Source organism: Haplochromis burtoni, unplaced genomic scaffold, assembly GCF_018398535.1.
Source record: "Haplochromis burtoni strain Fernald_Lab_line unplaced genomic scaffold, NCSU_Asbu1 Contig_224, whole genome shotgun sequence".
Classification (NCBI taxonomy): Eukaryota; Metazoa; Chordata; class Actinopteri; order Cichliformes; family Cichlidae; genus Haplochromis; species Haplochromis burtoni.
Genome location: NW_024582585.1, coordinates 41,032 through 54,759, shown reverse-complemented (window position 1 = coordinate 54,759; position 13,728 = coordinate 41,032). Strand labels below are relative to the sequence as shown.

The 13,728-nt window shown below is 42.4% G+C and overlaps 1 protein-coding gene across 2 annotated transcripts; it reads right to left on the bottom strand.

The window, feature by feature from the left end:
• Window positions 1-2,783: 2,783 nt before the first annotated feature.
• On the bottom strand, window positions 2,784-11,652 carry si:dkey-185m8.2 (trichohyalin). 2 transcript variants are annotated; one of them, XM_005937073.3, is made up of 3 exons: window positions 10,846-11,652; window positions 9,717-10,538; window positions 2,784-8,374 (listed from the first exon to the last, which is right to left on the bottom strand). In XM_005937073.3, exons 1-3 carry the CDS (start codon window positions 10,892-10,894, stop codon window positions 2,889-2,891), a joined length of 6,357 nt encoding a protein of 2,118 aa, XP_005937135.1. In that variant the 5' UTR covers window positions 10,895-11,652; the 3' UTR covers window positions 2,784-2,888. The 2 variants fall into 2 exon arrangements, with proteins under 2 accessions (XP_005937135.1, XP_005937136.1); XM_005937074.3 differs by having other exon boundaries at window positions 9,717-10,490.
• Window positions 11,653-13,728: the final 2,076 nt, after the last annotated feature.

Genomic DNA, 13,728 nt, shown 5'->3' with positions numbered 1-13,728 from the left:
CTATCTATCTATCTATCTATCTATCTATCTATCTATCTATCTATCTATCTCTGTCATGGTCCCTTGGTATCTGACTTGTGATTCTTTGGGGGTTTGGGGGCTAGAGAATTCAAGTTCAATATTATTTGATCCTTCTAATTTTGTATTCATTCCTAGTTCTTTTTATTCTTGTTAAATTTTTATACCTTTGTTAGATGGTGGTTTAGATTATGTTGGTGATATCCCATTTGTTTCTATTCCGTCCCAGTCTTGTCTCTGTGTTTTGTACTTTAATATCTTCTCTAATATATGTCAGTTGTACTATCTATCTATCTATCTATCTATCTATCTATCTATCTATCTATCTATCTATCTATCTATCTATCTATCTATCTATCTATCTATGGCTATTACCATTTTTTCAGAAATGCACTCCAATCAATGCAAACTTATAATCAATAAATCAAGTGTTGTGATATTATAAATAATATATGTAATGATAAATCTAAAGGATTTACAAATGAAAAAGAGCAATGCTTGTGGGATATTATAGCTGGGTTTGTGTTGGCTGCCTCATATCTTTAAGACATTATGCTAAATGTATGAAAATTATGTCTCTATCAACTTTAATTTGACAACTTTTTTCTTCCTAATTTCCCCCCAGACGCTTTGAAAGCAGGCCTACCCTGCGGAGATGATCAAAAGAGCAGCGCTCCATCTTGACACAACACCCTCTCATCTCGCCTCTAAAGGCAGCTCGCATTGAATGGACAGATTATAAAAACATTGCTGCCATGTTAGCTACAGACCAGCACTCCCACTACATAATTATTAGCCTGATGATTGCACACAAGTGTTTTTGGATGCTGCATCTGGCTCGGCGGATGATGGAAGTTGTTGTATGTATCCACCCGCATTTTTCTGGCTGTCAAAAATTGCATTCTGAGAAAGCCGTACTTCTCTCATCAAGAGTCATAATTTACTTGTCAAAGCAGGAGTCCTCTCAGCATGTGGGAGGCTCCCTGGGGTTATAATTGCGAGACGGTTTGGTTCTCCTGAAATGCCTCCAGGCAAGACGGAGCACGGGCCTGCTACTCAGGCTTTGTGTACTCTTTCCTTTTAAAAGTAGCCATTTACACAGAAAATTGTAAAACACGGTAAAAAACGAATATATATATATATATATATTTATATATATATATTTGAGTAGCTTCACTATACTTTCACCATCAACTCCTTATAATCTGTGACTTTCAACACTGATTACTTTGGTAATCTCTACACTGACACAAGGTCTCCACCTTGTGGATGAAGTATGAAAGTGACTTAAATGCTGCCTGCAGGTCAGCCAAGGTTCATCTAAAAAAATCATTCTCGATTATTTTATATATAGAAATATGTAAATATACATGTGTACGTGTGAGACCATGTTGGATAATTTTATATGTATATGTATTTATCCATCCAAACATCCATCTTCTTTTGCTTATCCAATTCAGGGTCACGGTTGGGCTGGAGCCTAACCCAGCTGTCACAGGGCGAGAGGCAGGGTGCACGCCGGATAGGAGATATATACTGTGTCTATATATCACTATCTATGTATATATATATATATATATATATAGATAGATATCAATACAGATATATAGGAAGATAAAGATATATATAGCTTTATTAAGAGATAGAAATAGCATGATCTATAAGTTTAACATGATGAAACACATATAGATGAACTTTAGCTGACCTGCAGGCAGCATCCCACATGTTTCAAACACACCAGTGTCGTGTCGTCGTACATTTTACTCTTACAATTTTTTAACAGCCATAAAGGTTTTAGATTAAGATTTCACGTTTATCCAATAAATGACAAGCTTTTAAAACACTTTGTTCTTTATCGCTAGCGTGACCTCATAAAAACAGGAGACCACACACTTTCACCGAGGTTCAAAATTCCCCTGACGCCACGCTCAGACTGAATCCCTGGATCCAGAAGGATATAAAGGGTGATGAATTTCACAGTCTTCTTAAGAAAATAAAGATATTCCCAAACGTCCTTGTGTCACATTGATAGGTATTTGTGAAGCTGTGATGTCAAATGTTCAGTTTTGCCTTATGTCACAGTGAGAAAGAATACATTAAAAAAATTCCTAAGCTAAGACCTATCTCGGAAAATATTTCCGTCCACATCCATCCATAACTTTCTGAGTAATCCTGGTAAAAGACAAACTACCAATCATGTAACCTCCTACACACACAGTCAGTTTGTAGTTGTGGCTCTAAATGTCAGCTCAGTCTCATGGCTAATCCTGAGTTAGTCACAGAATGTGGTGCTTGTTCATGTGCGCACACACAAACTGCCTTTTTTGTGACAGTCAGCACAGCTTTGGACTAAATGTGTTTCAGTGGGATGTGTTTTTCTTTCTATGTGTCACATATTTTTTCACATCGCACTTATCTTGTGTTAAATCTAACCCAGGCGACACAGAGAAAAGATTTTTAAACTTAGAGGCATGAGCTGTATTTTAACCCGAATCATTCTAAACCTGGAGATAAACAGATACCAAAGTATAAATGCAGCAGACCTGTTTGGATCTAGCGGTTAAATGATACTTGCTTTTTCAAACTACAGTTATTGTCCCACACGAATCAGTTTATCAGTTCATTGTGTGGCCTGACACCCATGAGACTGTGTTATAAATGCAGCAGCTCGATCAAACACTCTAAACTCGAGGCTTGAAAAGGTAAAACTAATCAGACTGATTGCAGATTATCTGTAGCAAAAATCCGGATGTGAGAGCTTATTCTTCCTTTACTCACATTTATTCAAATATTTCTACATATTAGGAGGAAATATACATTTTAACATTTTTATTTTTTGCATGATGAATTCAATCAGTTCTGTAAAAGTTTTACACCGGAAACTGCTCTCTGCTGGTCAGGGTAACAATGTCATCCATCTTGTCGAATAAGCCTTCAATCGCGGCGTTATTCTTTTTGCTGGTCAGCACATGGTACCTGCCCCCGCAGCGCTCTACGAGCCCCATCAGTTCTCCGTTCCTGAGGATGTGCTGCTCTGCGCTCTCCCCTAAAATCTCCCCCCATGTGAACAGCACCAGGGCGCGCTGCCAGATCTCCTGTCCGAGCAGGCTCATGTGCTCCTCCACGGCTCGTCTGTACTTCTGCGTGCAGGTCAGGAAGGCCGGCATGAGCAGCAGGACGACGTGGGGACCCGGGTGACACCAGGAGATGCTGTCGAGAATGCCTTTCAGCTGAGAGGCGTTTGCCTCGTCGGGTCCGTCTCGCCACCTCAGGCTGAGCGGCTCTGCGACGGCGAGGCGCCTTCCGGCTATTTGGCCTTTCCACGACCTGAAACTAGAGCCGCTGAATTTGGGCGCTTCTCCACCCAAGATGGTGACACAAGCAGGGGAGCAGGAAGACCAGGTCTCTCCCAAAACCATCACCCTCAAATCTGACCCGGGAGAGCCTTTGTTGTTTGCTCTTGTGCGAGGTCGAGACAGGAGCTTCAACTCGCCGATCACCTTTGCACTTTCGGCCGCTTCTTGTCTCACTTTTGTCTTCTTTGTCTCCATCAGCGTTTCGACTTTTAGTGTTTCAAGATGACAGTTATTGCTCTCTGCAGCTGACAAAGTTGTTTTCATCCTCTGATCTTCATTATCTGAATCTTTTCCTCTTCCTCTTTCCCTCCTCTTGCTGACCTCTCGGCACTCTAAAGGCGAGCTGTCTTCCGATCTCTTATCATCAGTCTCGTGTTGTCCGTTCTCCAAAACGCTGTGCTGTCTCCGGTTCAACTCTTCCTCTCGCTCTTTGAGGTTCTGCTCCCACGTGCTCAGTTTTTTCAGCGACTCCTTTAGATTCCTCTCCTTCTTGCGAAGCTCTTCCTTCAGCAGAGTCATTTCCCTGCCCATCTCATTCAACTGCTGTGTTGTGTAGTTCACGTGTTCGTTCTGCATCTGCAGCTCCGACTTCCAATTGAGCAACTCCTGTTCTTCGTTCTTCAAGTAGTACTCCCTGTCTTTCAGCTCTTTCCCTTGGTCTTTCAGTCCTCTGACCTTCTTCTGTAGATCGTGACCGTGAGAGCTTAGCTCCTTCTGTCTGCCCTCCAGGACTTTCAGTAAGCTTTCCAGCTCCCTCTCCATTTTCTCAACATTCTGTGCCTTCTGCTGCACTTCTTGCTCGTATTTATCCTTCTCCTCTCGTTTCTTTTGTTCTTTTATTTGCAGACTGATTTCCAGTTCTCGAAGTTCTTGTTCTTTACTTTCCAACTTTGCCTGTTTTTCGCCAAGCTCCTCCTGTTGTGCGTCGACGTCGCGACGTCTTTTGCTCAGCTCTTCTTTGCTTCGTAGCAGAACTTGCTCCCTTTCACTCACTTCTTTCTCCCTTCTTAGGAATTTCTCTTCGAGCTCCTCATCCCTCGTTCTCTGTTCGCTTTGTTTCTCCATCATCTGCTTCTCAAAATGCTCTCTCAGCTCATTCATCTGCGCCTTAGTCTCATCTTCTCTCTCCTTCACCATTTCTAGCTCCACTTTTAGTTGGGCACTGGCGTCTTTTAAAGGCCCCAGCTCCAGATCTTTCTCTCTTAGCGTGATTTGGATTTCCTCGTATCCTCTGAGATATTTCCTGACCTCTTCGTCACTCTCCTTCTTCACTTCCTCACACTTAGCTCTGAGGTTGTCAGTCTCTTTTCTCATCATCTCATTTTGCTCCTGCAGCTCCTCAACTCTCCTCTGACTTAACTTGTATTTCTCTGTGATGACTTGAATGCTCTTAAGCGTTTCTTCCTCTAGCCGACTTATGGTGCCGTCCTTTTCCTGTGTGATTGACTCAATATCCTCATCTTTCATCTTGATCTCCTTTTCGTATTCCCGAATCATGGCCGTCATCTCCTTTTCCATTTTCTCAGTGAGCTCCTTCAGCTCTGACTTTGTCTGCTCGATTGTTAGCCTCAGCTGGACGGTCTCCTTCTCATTTTCCCTGTCTCTTTGCCTGAGGCGGTCAAGCTCTTTCTCTTTCTCCTGCAGTTTTTCTGTCATTTCTGCATCCTTTTCCCTCTCTTGGTCTTTTTGCCGCTGCTGCATCTCGTCGATAGCGGATGTTTTGCGGTCGTTGCTTTCTTTCAGCTCTTCTATTTCTCTTAAGGAGCTCGCACATGTCTGTTTTGCCTCATCAATCTCGCTGTCTCTCTGTGCAAGAAGACTTTGGGCTTGTGTCAGTTCCTTTGTCTTCTTGTCGATGATCTCTATCAGCTTGTTCACCTCGTTCGCCGCTTTCTCATCCTTCACCTTCTGCTCTTCCTTCCATCGTGTCTCCCTGGAGTCGGCCAGCTGTTTGGCGCCTTCAATGTCAGCCTCCTTCTCTTTCAGTTTTCTCTCCATGTCACTTAAAAGCTGCCGTCTCATCTCCTCCATCTCTCGTTCTCTGTCTTGCAGCCGTTGCTCTGCCTCTTTCTTTTGGCTGAGAATGATTTCCCCTCTTTCTTCTTCCTTTCTTTGCAGGATCTCATCAATATCTTTAATGTGCTGTTTTAACTTTTCTATAACTCGGCTGTTTTCTTCCGCAGATTGCTCCATCTGTTTCTCGTGATTTAACTTGTCTCTTTCTTTTTCCTCTTCTGTCTGCTGCAACCGTTGCTCGAGCTCCTTTAAACGTTCTTTCAACCTTTCTAATTCTGCCTCTTGTTCCTCCAGCTTTTGCTCCAAAGCTTTTTTGTAGTTCAAATAAACATTTTCTTTCTCCTCCATCTGTCGAAGCTTCTCCTTCATTTCCACGAGTTTGGATTTCATCTCCTCTGTTTCCTTTTCTTTTTCTTGCAGCTGTTGCTCAGTCTCTTGCATGTTTTTTAAGTGATCCCTTTCTTTCTCTTGCTGTTGTTGCATTTTTTCTTTCATTTCTTCCACAAACGCTTTAAACTCCTTGATCTCTTTTTCCTTCTCCTCCAGCGTTTGCTCCATCTCTCTCTTGTATTGCTCTTTGTCCTTTTCACTTTCTTCGATTTCGTTTTTAAGCTGACACTTTAACTCCTCTGTTAGCCGATCTCTCTCTTGCAGTTTTTCCAGAACGTACTTTTCATGGTTCTGATTCAGTATTTGCTTTTCTTTTGCATGCTTTAGCTTTATCTCTTCAACTTGGGCAGCATAGGTTTCTTCCAAGTCTCTTATCTGTCTCTGTCTTTCCTGCAGTTGTTTATCTATTTCTTTTGCGAACTGTTGTTTCAGCTCTTCGGTCTCCTTTTGCCTTTCTTGCTCTACGCTCCTTAGTTTTTCAGTGTACTGTTGCTGGATCCTCTCCACATCCTCCTCCTTTTGTTTCACATTTTTATGAACTTCCTCCTGGTGTTGGGCACTTCTCGTCTCCATCAGATTTACCATCTCACTGATTTTTAGCGTCATCTCTTGATGCTGATGTTTTAAGGCCTCTATCTCCTTTTCTTTCTCCCTCATCTTTTGTTCCAGTTCTCTTTTGTGGTTTTGATGAATCATCTCTTTGTCTTTGTCATTTTCCAGCATCTTTTCTTCCATTTGTGCACGGCACTTTTCTTCTATGTCTGCTATTGCTTTCTCTTTGGCCTTCACACATTCCTTCTTTTCTTTAGCAAACAGCTCTTTCAGCTCTGCGGCCTGCCTTTGTTTTTCTTGCTGTATGTTCTTTATTTCATCACCGTGCTCTTGTGCCATCCTTTCCAAGTCATCAGCTTTTTCTTTCAGCTTCTTTTCATATTCTTGCTGTTGTTGAACTTTTGCTGTCTCCATCATTTTTTCTATTTCATTAATCCTTGTGGCCATCTCTTCCTCGTGCTGCTTCCTTATGCCTTTTATCTCTGCTTCCTTCTCCTGTATTTTTACCTCCATCTCTTTCTTATGCTGTGATTTGATTTCTTCCAATTTCCTCTCCATATCTGTCTCATGTTGTTTTATGTTATTGAGAGTTACCTGTTTTTCCTCCGAGGCTTTCTTCCTCAGTTCTTCCATCAGTTTGTCTTTTTCGAGCAGCTTTACTTCCATCTCACTCTTTAGTTTTTGTTCCATCTCTGCCGTCTCCCTGTTTTTTTCTTGTACTGTTCTCTTTAGAGTGTTCTCATAGTGGGTTTTAGTCCGGCTGATTTCTGCTATTAAAGACTCGTGTTTTTCAGTCCAGTCAGATATCTCTTTGTTGAGGAGCTCTATGGTCTGCCTCAGTTTCTCATATTCTTTCATCCATTCTTGTGTCTTTGCTCTAAAAGCATCCTCCCTTTGTTTCGTCTCATGTTCCTTTTCTACGATGGCACGCTCAAGGTCGAGAAGCTTAATTTGCTGCTCCTCGGTTCTTTCCTGCAGTTCCTCAATCTCTCTCTCTTTTATCTCCAGTTTGTAAAGCAGTTTTTCCCTTTCTTGTTGAGCTTGGCTCAGTGCTATGCGGATTCTCTCCTTTTCCAGGCTCAGATCCTGAATTTCTTTCTCTCTGTCCTCTGTGAGCCATCGCATCCTCTCCTCCAGCTCACCAAAATCGTTCTTCCTCTCGCCGACCCTCATGTCTTCATCCTCCGCTTCTTCCTTTTGAATGTCAGCTTTTCCTGGAGATTTCACCTTCTTCTTTCTATCAAAGAACCATCTGATGCGCTTCATCTCCCTGTCCCTCATGTTCTTCAGCTCTGCCTCCTGACGAAGCATCTTATCTGCCATCTCCTTCAGACGCTGGTTGAACTTTTCGTTTCTTTGTTGGCTCAAATCCCTGACTTCTTGAACCAGACTGGAGAAAGCCTCGCATCTGTTCATTGTTGCCATCTTTTCCACTTTCTCTAGCAGCTCTGTCACCTTACTGGAACCTCTACCCCCTCTTCCTCCACCATCTACACTGCTGATGACGTGGTATCGCCGCCTGCACTTCTCCAGAAGAAACTGCAGGTCCCTGCCTCCACTCTGGATGTGCTGCTCAATATCCACTCCCTCTCTGAGCTGATCTCCATGGGTGAACAGCAAGATTGTGTGTCTCCATACACCTTCTCCCAGAAGTTCCAGATGTTCTCTCACATGTCCTGCTTTCACCAGTGTGTCCACCCTCAAAGTCAGCAGGAGTGCGTGAGGACCCGGAGGGCACAAAGATACGCTGCAGACAATCTCTCTCTTCACTCTCTCTGGAGTTGCACCTGCCACACCCGCCTCCCAGCCCGGCGTGTCCACCACAGTCACCAGCCGCATGGCCACCTCCGCTTGTTGACGAATGCACTCTTCTGTTACGGCTCCTGACTGGAAGAACCCTGGTTTTCCAAGGATGGTGTTCCCAGCAGAACTTTTTCCAGTTTCACGCTCGCCCAGTAGAACCAGTCTGATCTCAGGAAGACGTCGAGGGGATTTGGAGAAAGACTGGTGGGCGTCCAGCTCAGAACCCTGTGGACCATCGCCTGACAGGAAAAAAAGGGGACATTTTCAGTGAAAGAGAACTATTTTAATGCCATAATCCAGCTGTAATCTCCAAATATTTCATGTTTTTCATTTAATTTTTAATTTTTTTTGTAAATAAAATTGCCCAGAATAATCGCTCAGGCTACATTCACACGTAAACGGGTATTTTTTTTCCACCTTAAAATAATTTAAAAGTCATATTGAAAAATATCTCCATCTCCATGGATCTCAAGCACTAACTACAGCATCCCAAAGCAAGAGGTGGGGATATAACACTGACTATACATAAATGTTTGCCAATCAAAAGACAATAATCAGAATGTTGCAATATAAAACTCTGTCTTCTTTGTCTGTGTGTAAATGAAGATGTTTCTGAAACACTTGAATGAATGAAATCTCTATTTTTTGTACAGTAAACAAAGCTACATTTACTCTACGTGTTAGCACAGGCTTTATTTCTTTACAACTTGGGACTGACTTTCTCTGCTGTGCAGGTAACAAGAGAGACTTTCATCAGAGCTTTCAAGAGGAAAATCAGGTAAAACCCAGCCTTACAATAAAAACTGTAATTGTAAGATCCTATAGTAAGACAAAAACAGGCTCTGTAAGCCTGTGGAGATCTGTGTGACTCCCTGTGATTTTGGTTATAGTTAGTAGTGTTACCACTACTTACACACTAGAAAAGATAGAACCACACTTGTGTTTCTTTTCACTTTAAATCTAATAATCACATTACTTTAGTGACTTCAGTCTCTGTCAGCTTCTGAGCTTCATCCTAGAAAATACAACCTACCTAAACACAAATCAGCACTGTTAGTTAGAGTTGTATTTCTGGTCTGTGACGTTTTATTTGTGCCAAAATTATGCACAATGTCTATGTCTGAACTGAACACATTGAAAAAACATTTGACAATCACTTTTTCACTTCAAGCTGTAAAGATGGATACACTCTGTGACGACAGTGATGGCTACTTCTAGCAGGATAACAAACAATTGTCACTGGTTTCTTGAACATGACGATGGGTCCACTGTATTTAAATGACCTCCCAGTCACCAGATCTCAATTTAATAGGGCACCTTTGGGATGTGGTGGAACATGAGGTTAATATCGCAGATGAGCAGCAACTGTGTGAGCTTATCATGTCAATATGAACCAAAATCCCTGAGAATTTTTCGAGTACCGTGTTAAATCTGTGTCACAAAGAATTAAGGCCGTGCTGAAGGCAAAAAGGAAAACGAAATTAATACTAGTACTAACTAATGAAACTAATTAGCAAAACCTTTAAAGTGATGAGAAGTCACTTATCAGTGCTGTTTCTGTGTAAAGATAGATAGACTTACTAATGAGAGTGGCTTTGATGGTCCCTCTCTGCATCTGCGCCTCCATCTGTCGCTGTTTCTTTCTCCTCTCCCTGGCTCTCCTCTTCCCATCGGCCTCCAGCCCCAACACGACGGTATCCATCTCTAAATGGTTGCTTCCATCCCTCTTCTTATATACCATCTCCTCCAGCTTCCTTATCAGCTCTTTAACCTGTGTCTCATCTCCTTTGCTCCGGTTATTCACAACATGGTATCTGTTTCCACACTTCTGCAGGAGTCTGTGGAGCGACGGGCCGCTTGACATGATTCGTTGCTCCATGGTGCCCATGCCCAGTTCGTCTCCTCTGGTGAACAGCACCATAGTGTGCTCCCACACGTGTTTCCCCAGCGGCTCCAGGTGTTCCTCAATCTCTATGATGTAGTCATCTGTCACAGAAGCACAGGCCCGCACGGCCAGCAGCACAGCGTGAGGCCCGGGAGGACAAAGCGACACGCTTCTCAAAGTTTCTCTCCTCACCCAGTTTGGAGTGCTATTAAGCGGGTAGTACCACTCCCACCCAGGTGTGTCCACCACTGTGAGTTTTCGGCCCACCACATCAGCTCGCCTTTTCACACACTCCTCTGTGGGCTTCCCGCTTTCAAATCCCCCCACTCCTCCCAGTATCGTGTTGCCTGCGGCGCTCTTCCCGGTTCCTTTCCGGCCAAGGAGGACCAGCCTAAGTTCCTGAAGAGCAGGGGGGCTACTGCCTGAGGCAGGGGGGTGTTGTGGCTTCATGGTGGCCTGCAGGCTCTCATCTGTGAAGAAAGGGAGAAGTACTTCCTCAATGCACCGCACCGGATAAGCTGAATGACACAGACACAGAAATGCGATAATAGTCAGACATCTGCTCACTACTTTACTCTTAAAACTGCACCTGAAGCCCTCAGTTTCAACACCCAGTGTTACCCAACATCTGTAAGAGGACTATTATACTATGCTTGCAAATTATATACTGATTGTAACACATTAAAGCACATCTGCATCATCAAGTGAGACTGTTTATCATTGTCGTTATCAGTCTGTCTTCAGCGTTACTCAAAGGGGCCAGAGTGCAAGCTAAAATAAAAATTACTGTTTTATAAAAAAGTAAAAGATCTACAAGAAACTCACCACCGTTTGTGCTTACGGCCGGACTGCAGTTCTCATTAGTCATGTCCATCGCCCCTGCGTGCACTTTCCTCCTCTTCTTCCTCTTCCTCTTTTTTAGTTCCTGTGTTTTTTTCTACAGCAACGATTTCTTCACCATCATTACGAAGGGAAACACAAAAAAACCCTCCCCCGCTTGCTAAATAACTGACCCAAGCTGATGATTGCAGTCACACAAAGTGAACAAAGACTGTCTGAGGGAGGCAGACTCGCTGCCTCACGTGACCTGTCTGTGGTTTTTTAACTTGCTCTCATTGAACACGACAGGAAGTCAGACGGGTGGCACGGTGAGCTTTTGTGACAGTCCATGTTTGCAAAGTAAACGCAGGCAACACGAGTTCACTCGTCTCTGCTCCTACATGCCGCACACAGATGCAACGGTTCACACATGTATGCACACGGTGTACATACACAGAACATGCTTCTGCATGCAGACACGAGCAGATGCATGTGTTATCTTGAGAACTGCAGAGCTCCTTACCGTCAAATGGTGCTCTGTGGTTGAGAGTGTGGAACTTCGGTTTCCTCTACCCATGAGCGACAAGAGACGACTCGAAATAAGATAACTGTCATCGCCACAGAGGTTTTTCATACTGAGGAAGCACATGCAAACTTTAATTTAAGATCCCGTTTTATAAAGCACAAAGGATGAAGACAGGTTTGCATTCATTTAAGATGCAGAATTTTAATGTTTGTTTTCTACTTCAGAAACGTGTTGCTAACTGAAACTAACTGTGTCGAAGAAGGAAGAGCACGTTTCATCACGTTTATCAGAGCACCACGATGCACTATGTTCCTCATTTTACTGACGGCTACACTACACTAAACTGAAGCCGCCAACCATCCTACAATCACTTCCCCATATTTACATCATGCAAATTCAGAGCGAATTCGGAAATGGCAGCTGAGAGAGAGGAAAAAAAACAACAACTAAAAAGAGCAAATGTTTCCGCTGTTAGTGAGTAAGGTTTTATTTAAATAGCGCTTCTCAATAACGACATTCACAAAGTGTTTCACAATACAGAATAAGATGCAACAATTAAGATAGCATAAACAGATAAAACTAAATAAAGGCAAGCCTCTTTCTTTATTTTAGAAACATGAACAGCTTCAATGAGTCTTACGTCCAACAGAAACAAGTGCCATGATTTGGGGCCCACAACCTCAAAACTACAGTTTTGGATGTTGGTACAACCAAACAAATATTGATCAAACCTTACAGATCTAGACCGGTGGGTCAAAAATGAGGGCCAGCAAAGACTTCAACCTGCTGGACAGCTTTGGAAAAGGAGGCCATAAATCTTTGGACTTTTAACATCATCAAGTTTTATAGACTAAAGCCAGTTATGCTACACCAAAGTAGTTAAGTAATAAGTAATTAAATGACAGAGCTGAAAACCAGTTTCTGTTTTTCACTGTCTAAACATCTTTACACTGACAGAAAGTGCAGTTTCATTCATCCCACTCCAGATCAAAGTGCGCTGTGTGTGGACCTCAATGTACCATGAGTGTGACATCCCTGATTTAGACATGGTGGGCTCCGATGACAAGTCTTCAAACAGCATAGAGAAAAACTATGATGATTGTCATGACAGCTGAACAAGCTGTTGATTTAGATAATGACATACAGAGCCATGAGAAAGACTCTGCTCCAACTACAGTTTTCTTTAGTAAACTGTTTTTGGAACCATTTATTTTTTCCTTTTTTCAGCACTGGCACAAACTCACTGAGTCGTAAACTTTATTTATAGTTAATGAAGAATAACTTCCATCACTGTTTAAAATCAGCTGTGGACTACACATACAACGCATGTCTTGAAATAGTGTTTATTATTAGCTGTTTTCTGGTTTCATTATGCTTCTGTGTGGTTTTGGTTTCATTTATTACTTTAAATATATTTGTATTTAGTATTTGTACCCTTTAGGCCCTGCGACAGACTGGCGACCTGTCCAGGGTATACCCCGCCTCTCGCCCTACAGGTGGGATAGGCTCCGGCGCCCCCCGCGACCCTGAAAAGGATAAGCGGAAGCGAATGGATGGATTTGTACCCTTTAATCCTTGTATTTTAGTTCTGCTGACTTTTTGTGTTTATGGTGTTAATTAGTTGTTAAAGCATTTCCCTTTGTCTTTCTGTGCTCTCTGGTAGTGCTTCATTTGTATTTAGCATTCAGTATTCTTCCCTCCTCCACATCCTCTCCCCTCTGTTTGATTTCACTGTGATTCTATGTTCTTAGTTTTATGTCTGATTTTTGTTGGTGGCTCGGGGTTTTGATTTTTATCTTTTGTTATACTTGATTTCTAGTTGCTGTTCATAAGTTTTTTTTTATTTATGTATCTCTGGGGCTCCTTTTGTACACTGTAGTCTGTCTCAGTATTAAGTGGTCATCTCTTGGGTATTTTCCTGTTTTTACTTTGTTAGCAAGTAGTCTCTGGTTTCTTTTTTACACTTTTCTAGGGATGAGTTTGTTTTTTTTATTTTCTGGTGCTTGGTTCTTGTATTTGTAGTAACAATAATCCCCCTGCTCTGCCTCGTCCTCCCATATTTCTTCCTCTATTGATTCACTTAGCTTTCTACATTATGTTGTTTTAGTTGTTTCCATGTTTTAGTTTTACTTCCTCTTCTGGCAAGATTTGGCACAGCTGTGCATCTTTACCCTCTGGTATTCCTGTTCTCAGTGTTGTTTTGTCCATTTATCCCTGGTTATTTATTTTCTGTGGTTTTATGGATCTGAACATCTTGACCTTAAGTTGTGTCCAAACTAGAAGTGACATGGTGACCGGGTTGCACAGAAACTGAATGACATTCAGAAGCATCGAGCAACTATGGGAAAATTAACCGCTAATGT

Coding starts and splice junctions, on each gene's coding strand:
- si:dkey-185m8.2 (XM_005937073.3), bottom strand. CDS start 10,894: ATGGACATGACTAATGAGAACTGCAGTCCGGCCGTAAGCACAAACGGT. Junction 10,539..10,845: donor GGCCGTAAGCACAAACGGTG/GTGAGTTTCTTG, acceptor TGTGTCATTCAG/CTTATCCGGTGCGGTGCATT. Junction 8,375..9,716: donor CATCAAAGCCACTCTCATTA/GTAAGTCTATCT, acceptor TTTTCCTGTCAG/GCGATGGTCCACAGGGTTCT.